We start from the raw sequence: 20,190 nt of genomic DNA on the forward strand, positions 1-20,190 counted from the left end.
TTGCTAAAATTCCTCACCTGTACATGCATTATATTAACATTTTTACTTCAGCCATTAACACAGTTTTTAAAAATTCCTTTTCTGATGGTTTCAACATCCTAGTCATATCTGAGTCTACTCTTGAATAGACGCTTATTGACTCTTGACAGTAGCTTATATTTTTCTTGCTTCTGTGGATGCCTCATAATTTTTTATTGACTATCAGACATCATGTGTAAGACAGTAGAGACTAAGGTAAAAAAGGTTTATGTCTAGAAATGGGCACACTGCTTGTACTTCCCAGCCATTGGTGGGGACAGCTGAGCCAATCTAGTCAGGAATTGAGCTGGGATTGGGATTTTTGTTAAGGTTACTTTCAGCACACCATCACCTTCAAATTTCTCTAGGGTTATGTTTAGGAAGGTAGCTGGATTGCTGGAGGGTTTTTCCTCAATATTCCTGCTCCACCCTCAACTTTAGACTTTACTTGTGTGCCTGTGCATCAGAGTCAGTCTCTTCACACGTGTGCCCCTCCCACAGAGGCAGACTGCTATTGCTTCTTACACGGTACTTGCTCATCTGGTGGTGAGGGATAAGGGGGGCTTCTCTGTTGTCATGATCCAACCTCAGTCTTGAGGGTGGGGCTTTCTCAGTGATCCTACTCTTTCCCCAGTGGTAGGCAACCTCTAGTGATCTGAGCCCAATACAGTTTCCTGCCACTCCCCTGGGATAGAGAGTGCTTTCATCCTTTTTTCTTCCCCCTAGCTGAAATAGGTCTTCACCTTTACCTGGGAAAGCGAGGGAGGGGCAACAGAATTTGCTGCCCTTTCTTAGTGGCTTAAGACTTTTGTTCTTTAAGGGACAAAGGTCCAGATGGGGCTTCACATTTTTCCAGCAGTGACAGGTGCTCCCCTGCTCTGGGCCTCCACCGCCAAAACAGGTTTTCTCTAGACTCTCTTCCCACAACAAATCTTTGTCATAAGCACCCAAATGGAAGTCGATGGAAGAGTCAGCAAGGAGGTGCAAACTATTCTTGCATTCATGGCCCCCAGGGTTCCTATAATCTCTGCAAAGCCTTTCACAATTCATTAAAATCTTAGCTGTGTGTATGGTGGTCCCATTTTCCTCCCATGCTCTGCCACAAGTGAACAAGTGCTGTAACCTATCTGTCCACTAAGGGACCTGTTTACATTTCTGGCTAGTTAGCTACCCTCTGATTTCATCTCTCTGATGGATTCAAGAAAGTTATGGTATTTTGGACTATTCAACCTTTTCTTTCTGTTAGCATAGGAACAAGGCTCCTTCCAGGTCTTTTTTAAAATTCACATTTTAAAAATTGAGGTAAAATTCACATAACACAAAACTCACCATTTAAAGTGTACAATTCAGTGGCATTTAGTACATTCACAGTGTGGTGTAATCACCACTATCTAGTTCCAGAACATTTTCATTATCCTTAAAAGAAATCTTGTACCCATTAAACAGTCACTCCCTTCCTAATCCTGACATCTGTCTAATCTACTCTACTTTCTGTCTCTATGGATTTGCCTGTTCTGGACATTTCATATAAAAGGATCCATCCAAATTGTGCCCTTTTGTGTCTGGCATCTTTCACTTAACATTTTCAAGGTTCATCCACGTTGTAGCAGGTATCAGTACTTCACTCCTTTTTATGGCTGAATAGTATTCCATTGTCTGCATATATAAGAAATTGTTTATCCACTCATCAACTGATGGACATTTGGCTTGCTTCCACCTTTTAGCTATTGTGAATAATTCTGCTATGAACATATATGTACAAGTTGTTTTTTTGAACACTTGCTTTTAATTCTTTTGGGTATATACATAGGAATGGAATTGCTAGGTCATATAGTAAATTCTATGTTTAACTCTTTGAAGAGCCACCAAAGTGTTTTCTATAGTGGCTGTACCATTTTACATCCCCACCAGCAATGTATAAGGGCTCCAATTTCTCCACATCCTTACCAACAATTGTTATTTTCCATTTTTTTGGAACCACCTAGTAGGCATGAAATGGTATCTCACTCTAGTTTTGGTTTGCATTTCCCTAATAACTAATGATTTTAAGCATATTTTCATGTGCTTATTGGTCAATTATTTATCTTCTTTAGGGAAATGTCTATTCAAGTCCTTTGCCCATTTGTTATCAGATTTTTCTGTCTTTTGTTATTAAGCTGTAAGAGTTCTTTATACATTGTTCATCCCAGGCCCTTATCAGATATTTGATTTTCAAATATTTTCTCCTATTCTGGTTGTCTTTTCACTTTCTTGTTAATGTCCTTTGATGCAAAATAGTTTTCAGTTTTGATGAAGTCCAATTTTTCTATTTTTTTCATGCTTTTGATGTCTAAGAATCCAAGGTCATGAATATTCCCCCTGTGTTTTCTTCTGAGACTTTCATAGTTTTAACTCTTGTATTTAGGTCAATAATGCACTTTGAGTTAATTTTTGTACATGGTGTGAGGTAGGGGTCCAGCTCTATTCTTTTGCATGTGGATATCAGTTGTCCTGACACCATTTATTGAAGATACTATTTGCTGGTCAAATGATCATAGATATATGGGTTTTATCTGAACTCTCAATTCTATTCCACTAGTCTACTGTATTACTTTTAAAATAATTATTGTTGTTGTTTTTCCTTAAGAGTAAATGGCAAGACAGGAAGTGGGTTCAGAGAGAAGATTACTCTTTTAGGAGATCTGACTGTAGTGAAAAGGAGAAAGAGCATAGCCTTGCATATCTCACATGCCACACGCAACACCAGATTATTTGCATATAATATTGTACTTAATGCTCATAATCCTTTACGATTATCTCCATTACATAAATGTGAAAACTAAAATACAACATTAATTAATACTCTTGCCCATGATATACTCTGCTGATAGCTACAAGTGCATCGCAGATCTGTTTGATTCTATACTCCATCTTTTTTCCACTCTATTGTTTTGTGTCCAGTTTTGCACATGAGTTTGAAGTGCCTTTCAACCTACAGAGATACCCAGTTGGCATTCAAAAATATAGCCCTGAAGCTCAGAAAAGGTTTGGAGTTAGAGATGAAAGTTTAAGAATAATTGGCACATGAGGTGGATGGACCTAGAGCCTGTCATACAGAGTGAAGTAAGTCAGAAAGAGAAAGACAAATACCGTATGCTAACGCATATATATAGAATTTAAGAAAAAAAAATGTCATGAAGAACCTAGGGGTAAGACAGGAATAAAGACACAGACCTACTAGAGAATGGACTTGAGGATATGGGGAGGGGGAAGGGTAAGCTGTGACAAAGCGAGAGAGAGGCATGAACATATATACACTACCAAACGTAAGCTAGATAGCTAGTGGGAAGCACACGCATAGCACAGGGAGATCAGCTCGGTGCTTTGTGACCGCCTGGAGGGGTGGGATAGGGAGGGTGGGAGGGAGGGAGACGCAAGAGGGAAGAGATATGGAAACATATGTATATGTATAACTGATTCACTTTGTTATAAAGCAGAAACTAACACACCATTGTAAAGCAATTATACTACAATAAAGATGTTAAAATAAAAAAAGAATAATTGGCACACAAGAGTAGCTGAAGCCATGGAAGTAGAAGGGATCACCTATAAAGAATATGAGACCTAAGTCTAGACCTTAGTGGAATCTCAGGGCACATTCAAGGGTTAGACAGAGAAGGAGAAGAAGAGGAGGTTGTATCTACTTCATGAGACTACAATCCAGTGAGGGCAAGTACCAAGTCCATCTTGTCCATCTCTACACCTCCAGTGCCTAACAAGGGTGTTACATAATGGATGCTCAGTAAATATCTGTTGAATGAATAACTGTTTGGTAGTGAAGTTAAAGGAGAAAAATGTTTCCAGAAGAAGACTATTCAAGAATAGTAAATGCTTTTGAAAAGTCTATGGAAGATAAGGTAACCACTTTGATTAGGCAACGAGAAAGTCAACAGTGATCCAAAAAAAAGAACACTAAGTGGAGTAACTGAGTCCAACTAGTCCAACTAGTGGTTTAAGAATTGAATGGGAGGTAAGGATGAAAAAAGAGCAATTGCAGACTACTCTTTCAAGAAGTTTGACATAGGGGAATAAGAGAAGTAAGCCAGTAGCTAGAGGGCTAGCAAGTTACACAAGTGTTTGTATTTCTAGATGAGAGACATTTCAGCTTATCTGTAAATATAGATATTAGATTAACACCCTAGTTTATAAGAAGCTCTGAATTTATTTGTAGTATTTTAAATAAGTAATTCATATACACAAGAGAATTATTCCAGGGAGGGAGAAATTTATTATACTTCTGAAAAAGAATTTCCAAATATTTAGCCTACGTACATTGGCAGTTTATACTAACCCAAAGGAAGTACTGAAGAGGATAACAATAAAATAAAAACCCTATCAAGAAAACAGAAATGACTGGGTCAAAACAATGCTAGAAAAAGAAACTGAAACAAATTTTGGTACTCACATAATCTGTTTCATTCCCAGTGTAAAGATCTCATTCAAGAGGAAAAGATACCTGGAGGCTTGAGAATGCTATCTTATCTACTCTACAAAAAATATTTTACCTTTCATATTTGTGCAAATGCTTTAAATGTTTTACTTTAGATTTTGTTTATTAATGTGGTTTTAAAAATTATATATTTAACATATAAATCTGATATGGCCGGCCTTTAACTATTTGGTTTTTATAAATTATTATTTAGATATTTTAAGATTAGGCCTGGGTAAACTATAAAAGGTAAGAAAACGTGAATGCTATTAGACCAAAAGGTAAGATACAAAGTAAAATAGAAATTACTAGGCAGGGTAGATTTCCAACCTGTCAGAATTAACAAGGCAAAAAGATGTAATGAGTGGGCACAGAGCAGGTTCAAACAAACGGAATGACCTATGCACTCAAAGTTTTAATGAAAGTCCACAAAGAAATTAAACTTCTTGCCTCTAGGAAGAACTGGAAATATTCTGTGCTATTTGGAACTTTAGGGTGATTTGTAAGTGTGTTTTTTTTAATATATATTTTGCTTTGCTTGGTGTAACTATTTTGAGCTTGTACATTTCCAAAGATATTTTATTTAAGATATTTTAGCCTCTCTGAATCAGCAGCACCTTGCACGTGGCCAAATGGTACTCAGGTGGTGGTGATGATGATGTTATGGGTCTTCACAGTCCTAGAAATAACTCAATTCTAGTATTGCTACAGAAACAACATATTACAAGAGTGAAGTACTACAAGAAAAACTCTATCCCCAAAATATCAGTAGCATAATAAATACTAAGTTTCTGATCTAATATGCTAGGAGTCCTTACTAAGCAATAATGAGTACTTACTTGAATTAGGGGGCCAGGACTCCCGGTATTCACTACCTGCTTGAGTTCTGGGTGACTTGCCCCGAACCTGGGGAGCCACACAAAAATCACGAGAGTTATAATTAATGGGAGAATTCAACCAAGAAACTTAAATCCTAAAAGTGTACTTAAAATATATACTTTTCTACCACATCTTTTTCCATAGTATATAAAATTAGACATGTTTATTCTAACAATAAAAATGTACATTTATAAAAAGCTTTTTAGTTTCCAATGTTTTCCCCATTTATTTCCCATATATAATGCCAAGTTCATTCGGGGGGAAGAGGACAGAGAATAGGCAGTAAAGGGACACCTGTGGGTCAAGAACCACAGTTCCTTAGACAGTTACACAGTTGCCAAGAGCAAGAGTTACCCGTGAACTCCCTCCCTGGACTGTCATATCATGATGAACAGTCAGCTCCCCAGAGAGGAAAACCAAAGAGAAAAGCAACTGTATATCTTAGCACTGCCTTCATCTACATTAAAATTGATAAGACCAAGCTTCTTTGGGGGAATAAGAGAAACACCACCGAAAGAGGGTTACCCTTCTGTCCTGTTTCCTCTGGGTCTCCATGGCGTGCAGGCGCTCCATGAGGCTGGAGATGCCCTGCTCCAAGCTGTCGATGGTGTGGTGCTGAGGGTCGTGGCCACTGAAGCTATTGCGCAGGCTGCGGAGGGCATCCCGAACAAGCTGCAGGTCACTGCTCTGTGGGCAAAAATGTGATGCTGCTGGCACGGCACGCTGCCATGTTATTAACCACATCCCAACTGCTGGGCTTAAGAAGATACAGGTGAGAGGTTTCCAGAAGAGATCTTTTATTTTTGAGGGAGGAGGTGTAAACTGTAGAAAATTTTCCTCCACAGATACAAGCCCACTGTTTGTCCACTAATTCTTAATTTTGGATAGCAAGTGCCTCACAACTTTACACACCCAACAGATGCAAGAATTGGGGAATGGGGATATGAAAGGCCTACTCCACTGGCGATGGCTAGGCTACTCTTCTGGTTTTGGCTGGAAGTGGCAAGTCTGTACTCAAATCCTAAGCACCTACCCCTCTGTGAGTGACTGAAGCAGCTCCTTTTCCTGCCACTGGAAGGAGAAAACCATTGCTTTGAGGGTTGTGACTGCTGCAGTGGGTCACCTATAGCGGCAAGAAGAAATGATGCTTCTATAATGGAGAATTCCAAAGTAAGATGTCCCACCTTATTTTTCCTCTTTACACTGGTCACCTCCTGACACAGTGCAGAAATTTTTTTCCCTTTTGTTCACTGCTATATCACCAATACTTGACACTCAGAAGGCACCGCTGAATGCAGAGTGAACAAAATGAAAACCTCGCCTGGAGGCCCCAACCTAGCCTCTGCCTGGCCCCTGGAGGGATCTCCTGCCTTTGCTTCAGTAATAGAAAAAAAAAAGAACAATGACTAGTATTTTTTGAGCCTAACTCTGTGCCAGGTGGATCTACCAGGACTGTGTCTAGTAACTTAATGGGTTATCTTATGTACACGTCATAATGTCAGAGAAGGCCACTGTCATTTTCCAGATGAACGTTATTTCTGAGGTTCAAAAGTGAAGCAAATGAAGGTACACAATGGTAAGAAAGTAATAAAGCTGGAATTTGAAACCAGACTTTCTTATCCCAGAACCCGCAGTTGTAAGTGCCTCGCCAAATCTCCTCCTGACAAACTGACCTGTGGTGTTGGTTCAGCCCTGAGTCGATAACAGAATCTCCCTCTCTGCCCTTGTAAACATGGGAGGTAGACCCCGAGTGGTAGGTTACCTCCTCTGCCTCTCTTTTCATACAGTGAGCCAGAAGGACGTCTTTGTGTTCCAGATCCACCTGCAAATCAGACACTCCATCAGAAAAGGACTTGTTCAGGTCAGAGGGGCAGGAAAGTCCGTGGCGGAACGTGTCCCCACCTGCTGGTAACTGGCCTCAGAGAGTTTCCGAAGTGCTTCCTCCAACTTGGCCTGGTACTGCTTCAGGAGGCGGTCCTTCTGCCCCAGTTCTTTCTGCAACAGAGACACAGCCTTCAGATGCACGGCAAAGCCAAGGACGTCCAACACTTCACCTGCTGTGATGCAGTTTCCACCTGAGGAAAGCAGAGCCTCAGAGGGAACAGCCCTTTCCTCAAGCTGCACGGGAAGACGTTATATACCATGGGAGCCTCACATGGAGCAAAGGATTCTGGGAAAGGGAAGGAGGATGGGAACTACCATTAGCAGGAGGACCACTGCATGCCATCCATGCTAGCTAGAGGCAAAGGTTAAGACTGAAGTGAAGTTTCCAGACTCCTAGTTCTGTGTTCTTGCTCCTAGCCATGCTATCTACCTTCAGGGTTAGTGGATCAAAGGAACTCAGAAAAGGATTTCCTTGCAGAAAGCAAGAATGAGAACAGAGTACTTAAGTGCTGTTTGAACAACAGCAACAACAGGCTGTTCACCAAAGGTCAGATGGAAATAATTTCCAAACTGATATACATTCTTACTTTATATTCTCCCAAGAGCCGATTCCTCTCATCTAGCTTCCTCTGCAGATCAACCTGCAAGAAGAATAAGAAAGCATTCTTTGGTGTGGAAGTATTGTCTGCCAATCCAGTAGGAAACCAGCTACTTAGTAACTGGAGTTGATGTTGGCAGTTACAGCATACAGCACAGAGAGGGCATGACTATGGTAAAAAAACACACAGCCGCTCTCCACATCTTCAGTGAGATAATCAGACTATAGAACCACAATGCAGCCTCAGTGTCTCAGTGCCCTCAAAGTTGAAGGGCTCGAGGCCAGTGTGGCAATGGGCTTTCACCTAGGAACAGAGAGGAGTCTGATGGGGAATAGATCTAAACGGACTTTATACTGTATCCTACTTTGCTACCTGGGGCTCAGTGAAGTCCAAGTTCACTCTTTCAACTCACGTTCTGGTTGTGCAGCTCATCTTTGTCCATATTTGCCCTCAGTAGTTCTTGTTTGAGCTGAAGGACAGACGTGTCCTGCTGAGTCAGCCTCTGCTGCAAGGCATCCTGGGGAGAAAGCACACTCACTACTGTGGTCCCAACTCATCAATCGGCCAGTTATCACTAAACTGGGAGACAAAAAGGGTACAGGGTCTTGCCACAAGGAGATGAGCAGAAATTTTTCAGTTCCCTTCCAGGACACTAGAATCTAAAGGAAAATCATGTCCATTGTCCTACCAAGCTGATGGAAACCTGATTTTTTCCTCCATCCATTACTTGCCCCTACTTTCCACTGCATTGCTGACAGCATGATGGCCTAGAGGAAGAATAAGTGGTCTTTGGGATCAGACAGACCTAGTCTCAAATTACACATCTACCACTTGCTTACGTGACAGTGACCTTGGACAATGCACTCTCCCTCCTACCTCCCTGGCTTTCTTCTCTGTATCTTGGGCCTATAAATACTCAATCTAGATGAGCTCTTTTGCCCTAGAGGGCTGGGCCCTATCACTGTCTGACACCCTTTTCATATAGGAGCCCTGGAATCACTGCCACCCTGCCTTCTACAGCCCTGCTGCTGCCCTGCTTCCACTGCCTTCCAGTGCTTAGTGTGGACCAGGACTGGGGTTCTATTTCCATGTTCAGAAATGTTCTTAGACTGATGCTTCCTCTTCCCAGTGTCATAGGATCCTACAAGCTTTAGGCTGTCTTTCTCTTAGCTTGGACCATCTTGGTTTCCACCAGGCCTCAGACAAGGTGGGTTGTACATACTTATTTAAAAGGATCAGCTATGACACAATCCTCCAACCGTGGTGACTTCAAATGGAACTAATGGGCTGGAGCTGCATCACAGGGGATTTGCCCTGATTTTTCTCTCTTTACAGACTGCAGAGAAACGGTGTAGGCTCTGGAAAATGTGGGAGCCCACTCTTAAATATGCTGTCTTGCCATGACAGTACAGGGCAAGATGGTCTAAGATGCCCTTGGCACCAGTGGTGCAGAGGAATGTTTCCCAAAGTGTGCTCCATGGGATGTTAATAAGTGTTACATGGGGGAAAAAGCACTTCTGTGGTTAATAGTCTAACTTTTTTTAGGCCAAACTCTTTAGGACAGACCTTCTCTGGTCCTTTAATATGCTATTATTCGTTGTGACTCTTCAAGCCTGTAGAGCACTGCTTCTTATTTGAGCATGAAACATGCTGTTTTCTGGAGTATCTCAAAGGACTAAGGCTACAGAATATACTCTGGAAAACGATGCTGAGTTATACCCTAGTCTAGCCCATGAATGGGAGTATCGGGAAGAGGAGAGGGAAAAGCAGCAGATTGAGAACATCTTTTTCCACTTCCAGGTATTCATTCAGCACATATACTCCTACTTGGGTGAAATAACATATAAGCAAGATTATTAGCTAGATCACTGTTTGTATTAGCAAAAGACTGGAAATAACCCAGAAGACTATCAGTAGGAACTGATTAAATGAATTATCTGATATACACATACTGGAATACTAAGGTCTTTATGTACTGAAATAGAATTATCTCTAAGATACATTGCTAAGTGAAAAAAGCAACGTATCAAACTGTATTTATAATATGTAATTATTTGGGGAAAAATCACATACATACATATTTGGTGCTAACTGATAAGTTGCCTCCAGGAAAGAGAACTAGGTGACTGGGAGGACAGGGCCGGAAGGATTATCCTTTTGTACCCTTTTAACTTCAAACCATTTGAATGTTAACTATTCAAAACCTAAGTAAATTACAATTTCTAAGAGTATACAAAATGTTAACTATACAAAACCTAAGTAAATTACAATTTCTAAGAGTATATTCTTCTTAGAACTGAAGAAAACTGACAAAAAACTGTAACTGAAGAAAACTGTAATAACTGATTATTTTTACACATAGAAACAATCAAGGTGGCAGAGGGAAGTGACAGCACCATGAGTCATAACCACCAGAAATAAGCCTCAGCAAAAGAGGTATATTCCTCCACCTGTCTCACTTCCCATCCACAGAGCCCTCTCTTTACTAGTAGCACGGAGCCTGTGAAAGGCCCCATCAGATGTACACAAGAAAAGACTATAGGACCCAGCTAGCCCCCAAGTACCCACTCTTATCCACAGACTGCTTTACTTTGTAAAGAGTTTATTTAAAGAGTTATATGTCTTTTTTTTTACCTTTATCCCCTGTAAGTTTCTGCCTTCTTGTTTATACTTCAGCAGCTCCTTCTGCAAACCAAATATAGTTAGATCAGATGGTAGCATCTGGGTTGCTTCAGAAGCATTACCTCATTCCGTCAGTAAGAACACAAAACTCAGATAACCATTCCAAGAAAAATCAACCTTCCACCGAGGCAGAAGGCAGCTCTGCCTTCTAGTAAACAGTAAAGGCTGACCCACAGAAACAAACAGGACCCGTTCCATTCTTCCCTGTGGCACCCAGGCTCAGCTGTCCAGTTGTCCAGGCTCAACTGCCCATGCTCTTTCTTGCCAAGAAATAAGATACCATACATTCCCATAGGCTCTCACTCCTACATTTAGCAATCCTCGCCAACAGGGAAACTTAATCATAAATCATAACAATCTAAATCCCTCTCACTGAAATATATGATCATATCTTAATATGGCTCCCCCAATTTCATGAAATAATTATCTTCATTTTTAATGTTCAGAAAGGATTAGAGTGCTTCTGTTCTCGAAGAGTGTATTGTTCTTTATGGACCAAACAAAAACACATTTAGCCCAATAATAAAATAGTTAACCTTCCCTTACAACAGATTATGATTGTTACTAGGACAGAGATTATAGGAGAGGAACACCCACAACTCAGACTGTACTCTCTTCTTTTCCTATTGCACCCCATCAAGAGTTTGGGATTAACATATCTAAAATGGGGATTCTTGACCTGGACTCCACAGATGGGCTCCAAAGTTACTCCAATCAAAATTCAAGTCAGTGAGTGGGTGCGTGCGCTTTCATGCAAATTTCTGGGGAGAGGGTTAATGGCTGTAGTCATATACTTATGGTCTCAAAAAAGCTAAGACCCACTGAACTAAAAGAATTTTGGAAAGTGTTCATTAAAAAACACCATACTAGGGGTCTTCCCTAGTGGCACAGTGGTTAAGAATCCGCCTGCCAATGCAGGGGAAACAGGTTCGAGCCGTGATCCGGGAAGGTCCCACATTCCACGGAGCAACTAAGCCCGTGTGCCTCAACTACTGAGCCTGTGCTCTAGAGCCCGCAAGGCACAACTACTGAGCCCACACTCCACAACTACTGAAGCCCGCACGCCTAGAGCCCGTGCTCCTCAACAAGAGAAGCCACCGCAATGAGAAGCCCACGCACCGCAACGAAGAGTAGCCCCCGCTCGCCACAACTAGAGAAAAGCCGACGCACAGCAATGAAGAACCAACACAGCCAAAAATTTAAAATTAATTAATTAATTAATTTAAAAAAGTTCTAATCGCAAGAAAAAAATCTGTAACTATGTATGGTAACAGATGTTAACTAGGCTTATTGTGATTATTTCACAATATATACATATGCTGTATACCTGAAACTAATATAATGTTATGTCAATTATTTAAAAAACGACCATATTGATATTAGATCCACTGTTTATTTTAATTAAAAAGATAAACAATATGAAACATTTCAAATATACAGAAAGGTATAAGCAATAATGACATAGATACCTATTACTAACCACTGAGGTTAAAAAGGTATCACCTTTTTGCTATATTTAGGACATATCTCTCTCTCAATTAAAGACATAATACAGATACAGCCAAAGTCTTGAGTCTGAATCCTTCCCTGCTCCCCATTACTGTCCTGAAGTTGGTGTGTAATAGTCCCGTAAATTTTTTTTAAAGGGCAAAGTGTACATTTCCTGACATACCTTTAGGTCCTGATTCTCCTCCATACTCTGATCCAGACGACTTTGGATTATAATCTGAATGTAAGGCAAAAAGAGATGGTTATGTACCTATGCTGTAAAATTCAGAGGGCATTCATTCAACAACTATTTACTGAGCAGTTACTAGATGCTAGCCCTGTACAGTGGCTGCAAAGAACAGGAAACAGTCCCTGCCCTCCAGTGATGCATATGGCAGGGGTGGTGCGAGTAGATGAATGTGGATAAAGTTTAGAATGAATATGTGTGTGTTGTGTGCAGGGGCTGGGCAAGTGGAAAGAGAAATGACAAGAGATGGGGCTCGAGAGGAAAACGGAGCAGGATGATGAAGGGCAATGGGGAACTGATGAAAAGTTTTAGGCAAAGGGATGACAAAATAAAATCTGCTTTGAAGTCAAATTATTCTTGCTGTCTTATGGAAAATGAATTAGAGGAGGACAGGACAGGAATCAGGAAAAACAGTTAGAAGGCCACCAGAATACTGGATGGAGGCCTGAAATTAAAGTAGTAGCTGTGAGGATGGAGAAAACTGGATGAAGATATTTAAAAAGTATACTGAAAAACTTGGTGGCTAACTGGATATAGAGGGAAGGGCCGCAAAGGATTCTAGGACGAGATTCAGATTTGTTTGGCGTATTTGGATAGATGGATAGCGATAAAGAACAGAAACCTGAAAGACAAGTAGTTTAGGGGATGGGGAGAGAAGGAAGAGAAAGGTATTTAATTTAGGACTCATTGAAATTGAGATGCTTATGGGGCACATAGTGGAGATAATCAACAGGCAGGTGCATGTTACATTTATAAATGTAGAACTCCATGGAGAGAGCTAGGCTAGAAATAAATATTTGAGAGGCAACATATGAGACAGGTGGGAAGCACGTGAAGCCATGGCAGCAGGTATTACCTAGGTGAATGGACAAGATAGAAGAGGGCCCAGAGTGGAACCCTGAGGAGCAGCAACATTTAAGGCACAGGCAGAAAAAGAGAAGCTTCAAAGGGGATGTGAACTAAGAATGCCACCTGCCAAGTCAATAAAGACAGCCATCAAGCCACCGCAGGACAACGGCCTGGGCGGTGAGCCCTGAGAGAATTCAGGGTGGACACAAAGAATGCCCGCCTCTAGCAGTCAACTGCTGCAACCACCTCTGAGGAGACTCAGGATGAGAAAGCACAGGATCCTGGTCCCAGATAGCTGAGGTGCACTTCAAAGGAACGACTTCAGTGAGCCCAGACTCTTGCATCTTCCCATACATAGAAAAGCACGAAATTCCTTGAAATACCTGGTTTTCTTTTATTAAGAGTAATCTTTTGATGTTCTGACTACCTGTTTTTGTTGCAAAAACTCCTATATATCCTGGCTTCCCCCCTTCCTTTTCGGAGCAGTCTCTCAGAGTTATCTGAGATGCTGTGTCCTGGGCTTAAGTCCTCAGTTTTGTCCTTAAGTCATCACCGAATGACACATAAGCCTTGACTTTTAGGTTGTGCATTTTTTATCAGTCGACAGGGACCTGAATGTAGACTCCACAAGGAGAGGGCCTGAGGTCTGATCTGTCCTTCAGGTGTCTCTGGCTCTTTGAAACAGTGTCTGGGACATAGTCAGCACACAATAAATATTTGCGGGAGAAAGGAAGTAGTAGTCAAACATATATGAGGAAAACCAGAATAGTGGAAGTCAGGGAAGGGAGCATTTTAAGAGGGCACAGATGAGTGTCCAATGCTAAAAATAAATCAAACACTCAAAGCAGATTATTCAGTGTCCAGTCACAAAAGAAGGAGCTCACCAATTGTTCCTCGGGATTGACTCCTGGTTCACAGAGGGCCAAGGGCCTCTCCTGTTCATCTTCGGGTAAGGATCCACTGAGCAGTAAGGCCTGGACAACCACAAAGGCAGAAAGAAACTTAACTCCCATCAGATGATGGAGTCTAGAGTTGGCCTTGGTAAGCTCATCCCAAAATGAAACTACCACTGGGCTTCCTCTAGAAATCTCCCTGGTAACTGTGGACCCTTAGATACCTCCAACTGCTCATCCTGAATCTGTCTGGAGTGCTTTTGTCCGGCCGGTGCTCCAGGCCTCTTTCACCTCTCTGGATACACCTGAATCCTCTGCTCCAAGGCTCCTTGGCCCCAGAAAAAAATTCTAAAAATAAACTTTCCTTTCAAAAGTGACATTTCAAACCAGAGCTGTTTAAACTGAATTTTACCAGCTGGAAAGTGAACTAGAAACAGTGTAGAATTATCCTGGCATAGAAAAGTTTATTATAAGGAATTATTTGGAATACATTTAGAGCTTGGACTTGGGTTTGTTTGATTCTTGTTTCATTTAAAAATTCTTCATTTTTGCTCCCTAGGGCAACCTGGATAGAATAAGAAGGAAAACGTATTTGCGGAAAGGTGTCCGTATTTATTTCAAGGCTTCACACCAGGCTTTGTTTTCATTAGAATATTGGCGGTGGGGTGTCGGGTGATGCAGATTTACCCTGAGGCTAAGGAAGCTCAAACCTCAGGGCGCCTTCCCAGTCCTGCCCCTCCCAGGGTCCTATAGCTAACATTGTAGTAATAATCTGTAATCTTAATTCTTAAAGAAGCCCCCCCGCAAATGGTATGCTTTAGGACCCCCAAAACTTGGATCTACCCCTGCAGGTAGGTACAAGACCTACGGGCTCAGTGAAAGATTTAAAAATCTAGCACCATTTTGTATCAAGATTTTTTTCTCAATCCAATCCAAAGAGAAGAGATACAGAGGTTAAACCTTGTTTCAATAAATATAACATAAATTACATCATAAATGTTGGTATATAAAATCATTTTAAGATCCAGCCACTACCAAGTCTACCAAGTACTAATTAATAATACAGTTTTAGCCAAGCAAATGAATTTGGTTATCCCATGGAGTTGTGGCAGGGACCTGGGGAGAACGACACTACAGAAATACGGACTCTAGGGTCAAAGTGTTCACCCAGCTCTAATAACGTACACTAAAAAGTCAGAAATCCTGGACGTGGCTCAGTATGCAACTTGTTCATCACTGAAAGAGTTAAGAAGCCCAGTGGATGCTGTGAGCCCCATTGTATTCTGTAATGGAACTGAATTCTCATTGTGATCCTGCGGCTGTGAATTAAAACTCCTCTGTTTGCAGGGAATATTAGGATGCTGACTTTCTGCCTGTTGATTCTCTTCTTTTTCTGTCTAATCCGCTATGGGATTTCTCCCAGATTGAAAAATGCAAACCAAACTGAAAACCAAATTGATGGATATCTATGTTCATACAATGAAATTATCCTGGGAAAAACCTGGTTGAGTACAATCCCAAAAGTCTCCATGCTTTAATCCTTCCTATTAAAGGACAGCACAAAAAAACCCATTCCATTAACTAAACCATTCCTTATTGGAGGGACAGAGAAGGGAACTAAAAGGCAGACATTTAAAAATACAGAGCAAATGAGGGAAGAGCAACAACCTCCTTGGGAATGTTTAGGCAGTAAACGTTCCTCCAACCCCTCTCGGTTCCTGGGGCATACATTATGCAAATTATGTTACCACTGCACGAATCTCCCTTTTTCTTTAGGAACGCTTTGTGTCCCCACCCTGTTGCTGGCTGGCTGGGAGTACGCCCTCCACCGCCTGCAGGCTGCCAGAGCCACTCACATAATGTGGGCTTTGTTTACGTGTCCATAAATATTTGACAATTCAGAAGCAGTGCAGTTCCCAGCACAAACAGAAAGGAATATTCCTAGGCAATTTCAGGGTCATCAGAACACTATAAGGGCTCCCCCAAACACGGACAGACACACAAAGACGGAGGATTGAGGGGGGTCATTCAGGGTAGGAACTAAGTCAAGTGGGTCAGTTGGCCTCTGGGGGAGATTTGCTGGCACAGAAGGTATAGGAAAAACTGAAGGGCTTTGTTGCTCTTCTACCTGATCATTATGCCTTGGCGACCACTTACAAATGCACTAAGAGTGAGCTAAATCCCTTAGCTAGACCAGGCAGAGACCTGCAGCATTACTGGCATTTACAGCCTTCCTGATGGTGAATTCCTAGGAGAAAATCCTGACTCTTCACAATGCCATTCTTCGGTGAAAGCTGCCATTGCAGGTCTGTGGCTGCAGACAGGGGAGAAACCCACCCACAAAGCAGAGAGCCAGAGTAGATGTTTGGTAATGGTGGATATGGCTCCCATGCTTGCAGAACTCCTAACAGCTGTGCTGTCAGCAAGAGTCCGTGAGGCCCATTTAAGCATACTCACTTGTAAGGGATTTTCTGCTCTTCCTGCACTACTCCCTCTATGTAAACTCCCCAATTCTGACCTCATACATAACTGAGTCAGTTTACTTTCAGCTGATCCTAGTGACTTAGAAATAATAAACAATCGGTGTGGGAATTCCCTGGTGGTCCAGCGGTTAGGATTTGGCGCTTTCACTGCCATTGCCGGGGTTCAATTCCTGGTTGGGGAACTAAGATCCCACAAGCCATGCAGCCCCGCCAAGAAAAAAAAAAGGAAAAAATTGGTGCACCAAAGACAAACTACGAGGGAAAGAGCTACCTGTAATCCTGATATCATTTTCTTGGCTTCCTCCATTTCTTTTTCCAAATGTTCTTGTTGTTCCAACAGCTGTTCTTCCCATGAAGTCTCCAGATAGGGCCGGGGGCTGCCTGGTCTCCAGTCCCGGGACAATGGAGAGTCTGTCTCCTCTACAAGAGGAAAGGAGGGAGTACAGTTCATGTTGAAGAAAACTGAGCTGCAGGCAGAAAGCAGTTACAGACCTGCGTGTTCACGGGGCCAGGTCACCTGCCTGCTGAACCTTCTCTCACGGCACAGACTGGACTCTCCACCAGGTGGGGTTGTGAGACAGAAGGAACTGGCCATTGACTGACTCCAGGCTCACGGGAGTGACGCTTATTCTGTTGGGGAGATCCACCCTCTTTCAAACCTTCAGGAAGCAATAAGGCTCCCTGGGAATCTTGGTATGGGACAGATTTTACTCTTAATTCTCTAGAATTGGCATTCCTAGAGCTTGATCCTGCCAGCTACAAAGGGGGAAGCTGTCAGAGGCAATGAAAACAAAATTCCTGTTGGTTGCTCTGGAGCTTCAGAGGGAAGACCTCAACTCAAATTCCTTTGACCGTTCTGTTATGACTGAACCCCTTTCACGTATAACATTGTGTGAGTCACAAAGGAAACAAACCATACTTGTACAAAGTGTTTCATCTCTCTCTCTGGTTTTATTTCCCTATCTTTACAGTCTCTTTGCTCTGATTTCATTCATAAGAATGAATATGATAAGTATAATCCCTCTGGGTTGTTGTGCGACTAAATGAGGTAACCTATGTGCAGGGCCCGTGGTAGCTGGTTCAGAGCCAGCACTCTGTAAAGGCCTCCCTCTCCCTCCCCAGGGTGCCAGGAATTTCTGACTCAGGAACAAGACTGACTTTTTAGTACTAACACCAGGGCTAGATGGGAAATGGAATAAGGAAGAATTTAATTCCAGTTTTCCTTCAGAGGGCTTCAGTTTCATTATACTCCTTACAGGCAAATAAAACTCTAAGTCTTGTGCTTTGCTTCTTCCATGCTTTCCTCTCTGTTTAATGTAAGAAAAAGATCGACTGAGACAGAGGAAGAAGTCTACACAAAGGGAACTCTGTGGTCTTTCTTTAGCCTTTATACCAAACATGATGCAGACCTGCTCTGTGCTGTATGTTCTCACAGATGCCTCACCTCCTACTATATATTCCTGGCCCCAATTTAAGTTAGAGAAGCACTGAAGTTATTTGCATAACTCAGAAATAATAAAAACTGTTAACTTGAGTAGGCTTCTGCCTGTTTCAAAGTCATCTCCTAACTCATAGGCAGCCAGCTAATGAACAGTCTGTCTACACGGCTGCAGGATATTTGACAGCTAGGACATCAGAAGTGACAATCTATGAGAGGATACAACATTCACTGGCTACAAAGCATTAGAGCTCTCTAGAGTGGACCCTGCATGCACAGAATATGGAGGGAGAAGGCCAAGGAGACAGTCAGGACCCCCAGACTCTTGAAGCTGTTCCTTGAGCCAACCCAGGCAGGCTGAGAAATAGTACCTGTTTTGTTCTCTATTCCTTCAGAGGGAATAATCACGAAATCTGCCTTCTCCTCCAACTGGGTTATAATAGAGTCGCTCTTTGCACTGTGGATAGGACTGGGGGAAGTCAGGCTGTGACCAAAGGAAAAGAAAGAGAAACAATTACTGCGAACCGTTGTTTAGAAGCCAGCTTTCCTAATTTATCCCAGAAACGTGTTCTTATTCATCTAACTCCTACTGCCTGACACAGTGCCTGGCCCACAGCAAGAACAAATGTTTGTTGAATGAATGATGAGCTTGTTAAATGAATGAAATGAATATTGAATGAATGAATGACCCAGTCCCAGGAAGTCTTTTCCACAACAAGGCTGCCTTTAAGCCTAGCTCACTGAGAAGGGATTTACCAGAAGGATGGATAATCTAGCATTTTAAAGAACTCTAATTTTGTTTGGTTTGGCTTTTTGTTTTTGTTTTTTACTTAACCACCACCTCCTCCACCATCATCCCTGGGCCCAAGTTCAGGGGCTGATGTAGTATGTGTTTTAGTAGCTTTGGGAGCTGGAAGGAAAATCTATTTCCAATACGTTGATCTTTCACTGACACATGCAATACCAGCAGAGTAATCACGGCAGATCAGCTCTGGGCTGATCCCAAAGTAGGGGATGGTGTGGAGGGTGCCTCAGAGGGGAGAAACTGCTGGAGTGCGGACAGTGCCAGGCTGGGCAAAGGAGCAGTGACATATCAACAAAGCTAGGACATGATACAGAAAAGGATGATACGTCAAAAGGGGAAAAGACCTGCTAGGGGATGGTAAAGGTTTACTTGATTTACTGCCATCAAGGAGTTATTCATATCTCTGCCACACTATTTTCAAATTGTCATCAGAAACCTTGCAACAATTCTTAAATTCTAGTATGACTACTAGCCTTGGAAGGAACTGTTTGCATTTTTAGGGAAGCAGAATTTTAAATCCCCAGAAGCAAATCTACAGGACACGATGGGAATGTGGCTGATGCTTCCATCTGAAGAGCCATCTTTCTTTGCACCACACCTTGAGAACATCAGCACTGAAACAATCTCAGGGGTTGTGGGGTCTGCAGACCCAGCCCCCTCTCAGGAATTCTTTCCAAATCCATCACCCAGACAACAGTGAAAGTGTCTTGGATTCATTGACCCACTTAATGTGCCCCTGAAGTCTCCCAGGCTAATCCTCCCAGCCACGATCAGGAGTTAACATTTCATCTTCCTAGAAACCACTAAAAATAAGAGCCAAGCACACTGGAGTTAGCAAGAAATTTCAAAAATCTCTGAAGCAGCCTGAGGACTAGTGTCTCAACCTCCTCGTTGTCCAGAGTTTTGGGCTTTGGTGGGAATGACCTCAACCAGTAACACATCCTCATCCTTATTAGAACCACAGAAAAAAAATTAGTTTTTTGCTTCTTCAAATTAAAAAAAGTCACTTAATCATATCTATAGATCTACAACCCAAACAGGCAAGATGGGTGGAGAGAGGCAAGAAGTGGTATTCAGAAAAGGTAATTGCTTTACAGAACTCTCTTATCCATCTTTCACCACTTAGGCAATCTGACTTCCAGGCCAACATGCATTAGTTGCTGGAAAAGCATTAGTCTAAGGGTACTATGTCATTCATAAGAAGAACAGATTTATGACACTTCAGGCCTCAGCATCCACCTTCTTATAGAAATGGGGGTCCAAGTGCAGAAAGAGGTCTGCACCAGCTGCTCCTCTTTGAGAGATGATAAGACAACACTTTCTCAGCTGACAAGGTGTTATGGCTGACATGTTCCCTTGCCTGCATTTAGCTGGACCACTAAATGTGGGTATGTGTGAGACGAAGGGAGGCGGGGGCGGGGTGGTGTGAACCTAGGATGCAGGCGGAAAAATGCTTT

The 20,190-nt window shown here is 42.1% G+C and overlaps 1 protein-coding gene across 3 annotated transcripts in view; it reads right to left on the bottom strand.

The window, feature by feature from the left end:
• The window catches only part of DIXDC1 (DIX domain containing 1), a 64,517-nt gene that overhangs the window by 11,511 nt on the left and 32,816 nt on the right, over positions 1 to 20,190 (bottom strand). Inside the window, exons 6-17 of one of the 3 annotated variants that reach the window (XM_082659389.1) lie at positions 18,300 to 18,412; positions 16,762 to 16,910; positions 13,999 to 14,088; positions 12,203 to 12,256; positions 10,483 to 10,533; positions 8,261 to 8,365; positions 7,837 to 7,890; positions 7,268 to 7,360; positions 7,128 to 7,187; positions 6,399 to 6,488; positions 5,891 to 6,052; positions 5,326 to 5,392 (exon numbers count right to left, since the gene is read on the bottom strand). In XM_082659389.1, coding sequence (XP_082515515.1) covers positions 5,326 to 5,392; positions 5,891 to 6,052; positions 6,399 to 6,488; positions 7,128 to 7,187; positions 7,268 to 7,360; positions 7,837 to 7,890; positions 8,261 to 8,365; positions 10,483 to 10,533; positions 12,203 to 12,256; positions 13,999 to 14,088; positions 16,762 to 16,910; positions 18,300 to 18,412 — 1,088 coding nt within the window. The remainder of the gene's footprint in view (positions 1 to 5,325; positions 5,393 to 5,890; positions 6,053 to 6,398; positions 6,489 to 7,127; positions 7,188 to 7,267; positions 7,361 to 7,836; positions 7,891 to 8,260; positions 8,366 to 10,482; positions 10,534 to 12,202; positions 12,257 to 13,998; positions 14,089 to 16,761; positions 16,911 to 18,299; positions 18,413 to 20,190) is intronic. The other 2 variants (XM_082659391.1, XM_082659390.1) reach the window with 2 other exon arrangements.

This window comes from Grampus griseus (genome assembly GCF_964374135.1).
Source record: "Grampus griseus genome assembly, chromosome: 8".
In the NCBI taxonomy this organism is placed as follows: domain Eukaryota; kingdom Metazoa; phylum Chordata; class Mammalia; order Artiodactyla; family Delphinidae; genus Grampus; species Grampus griseus.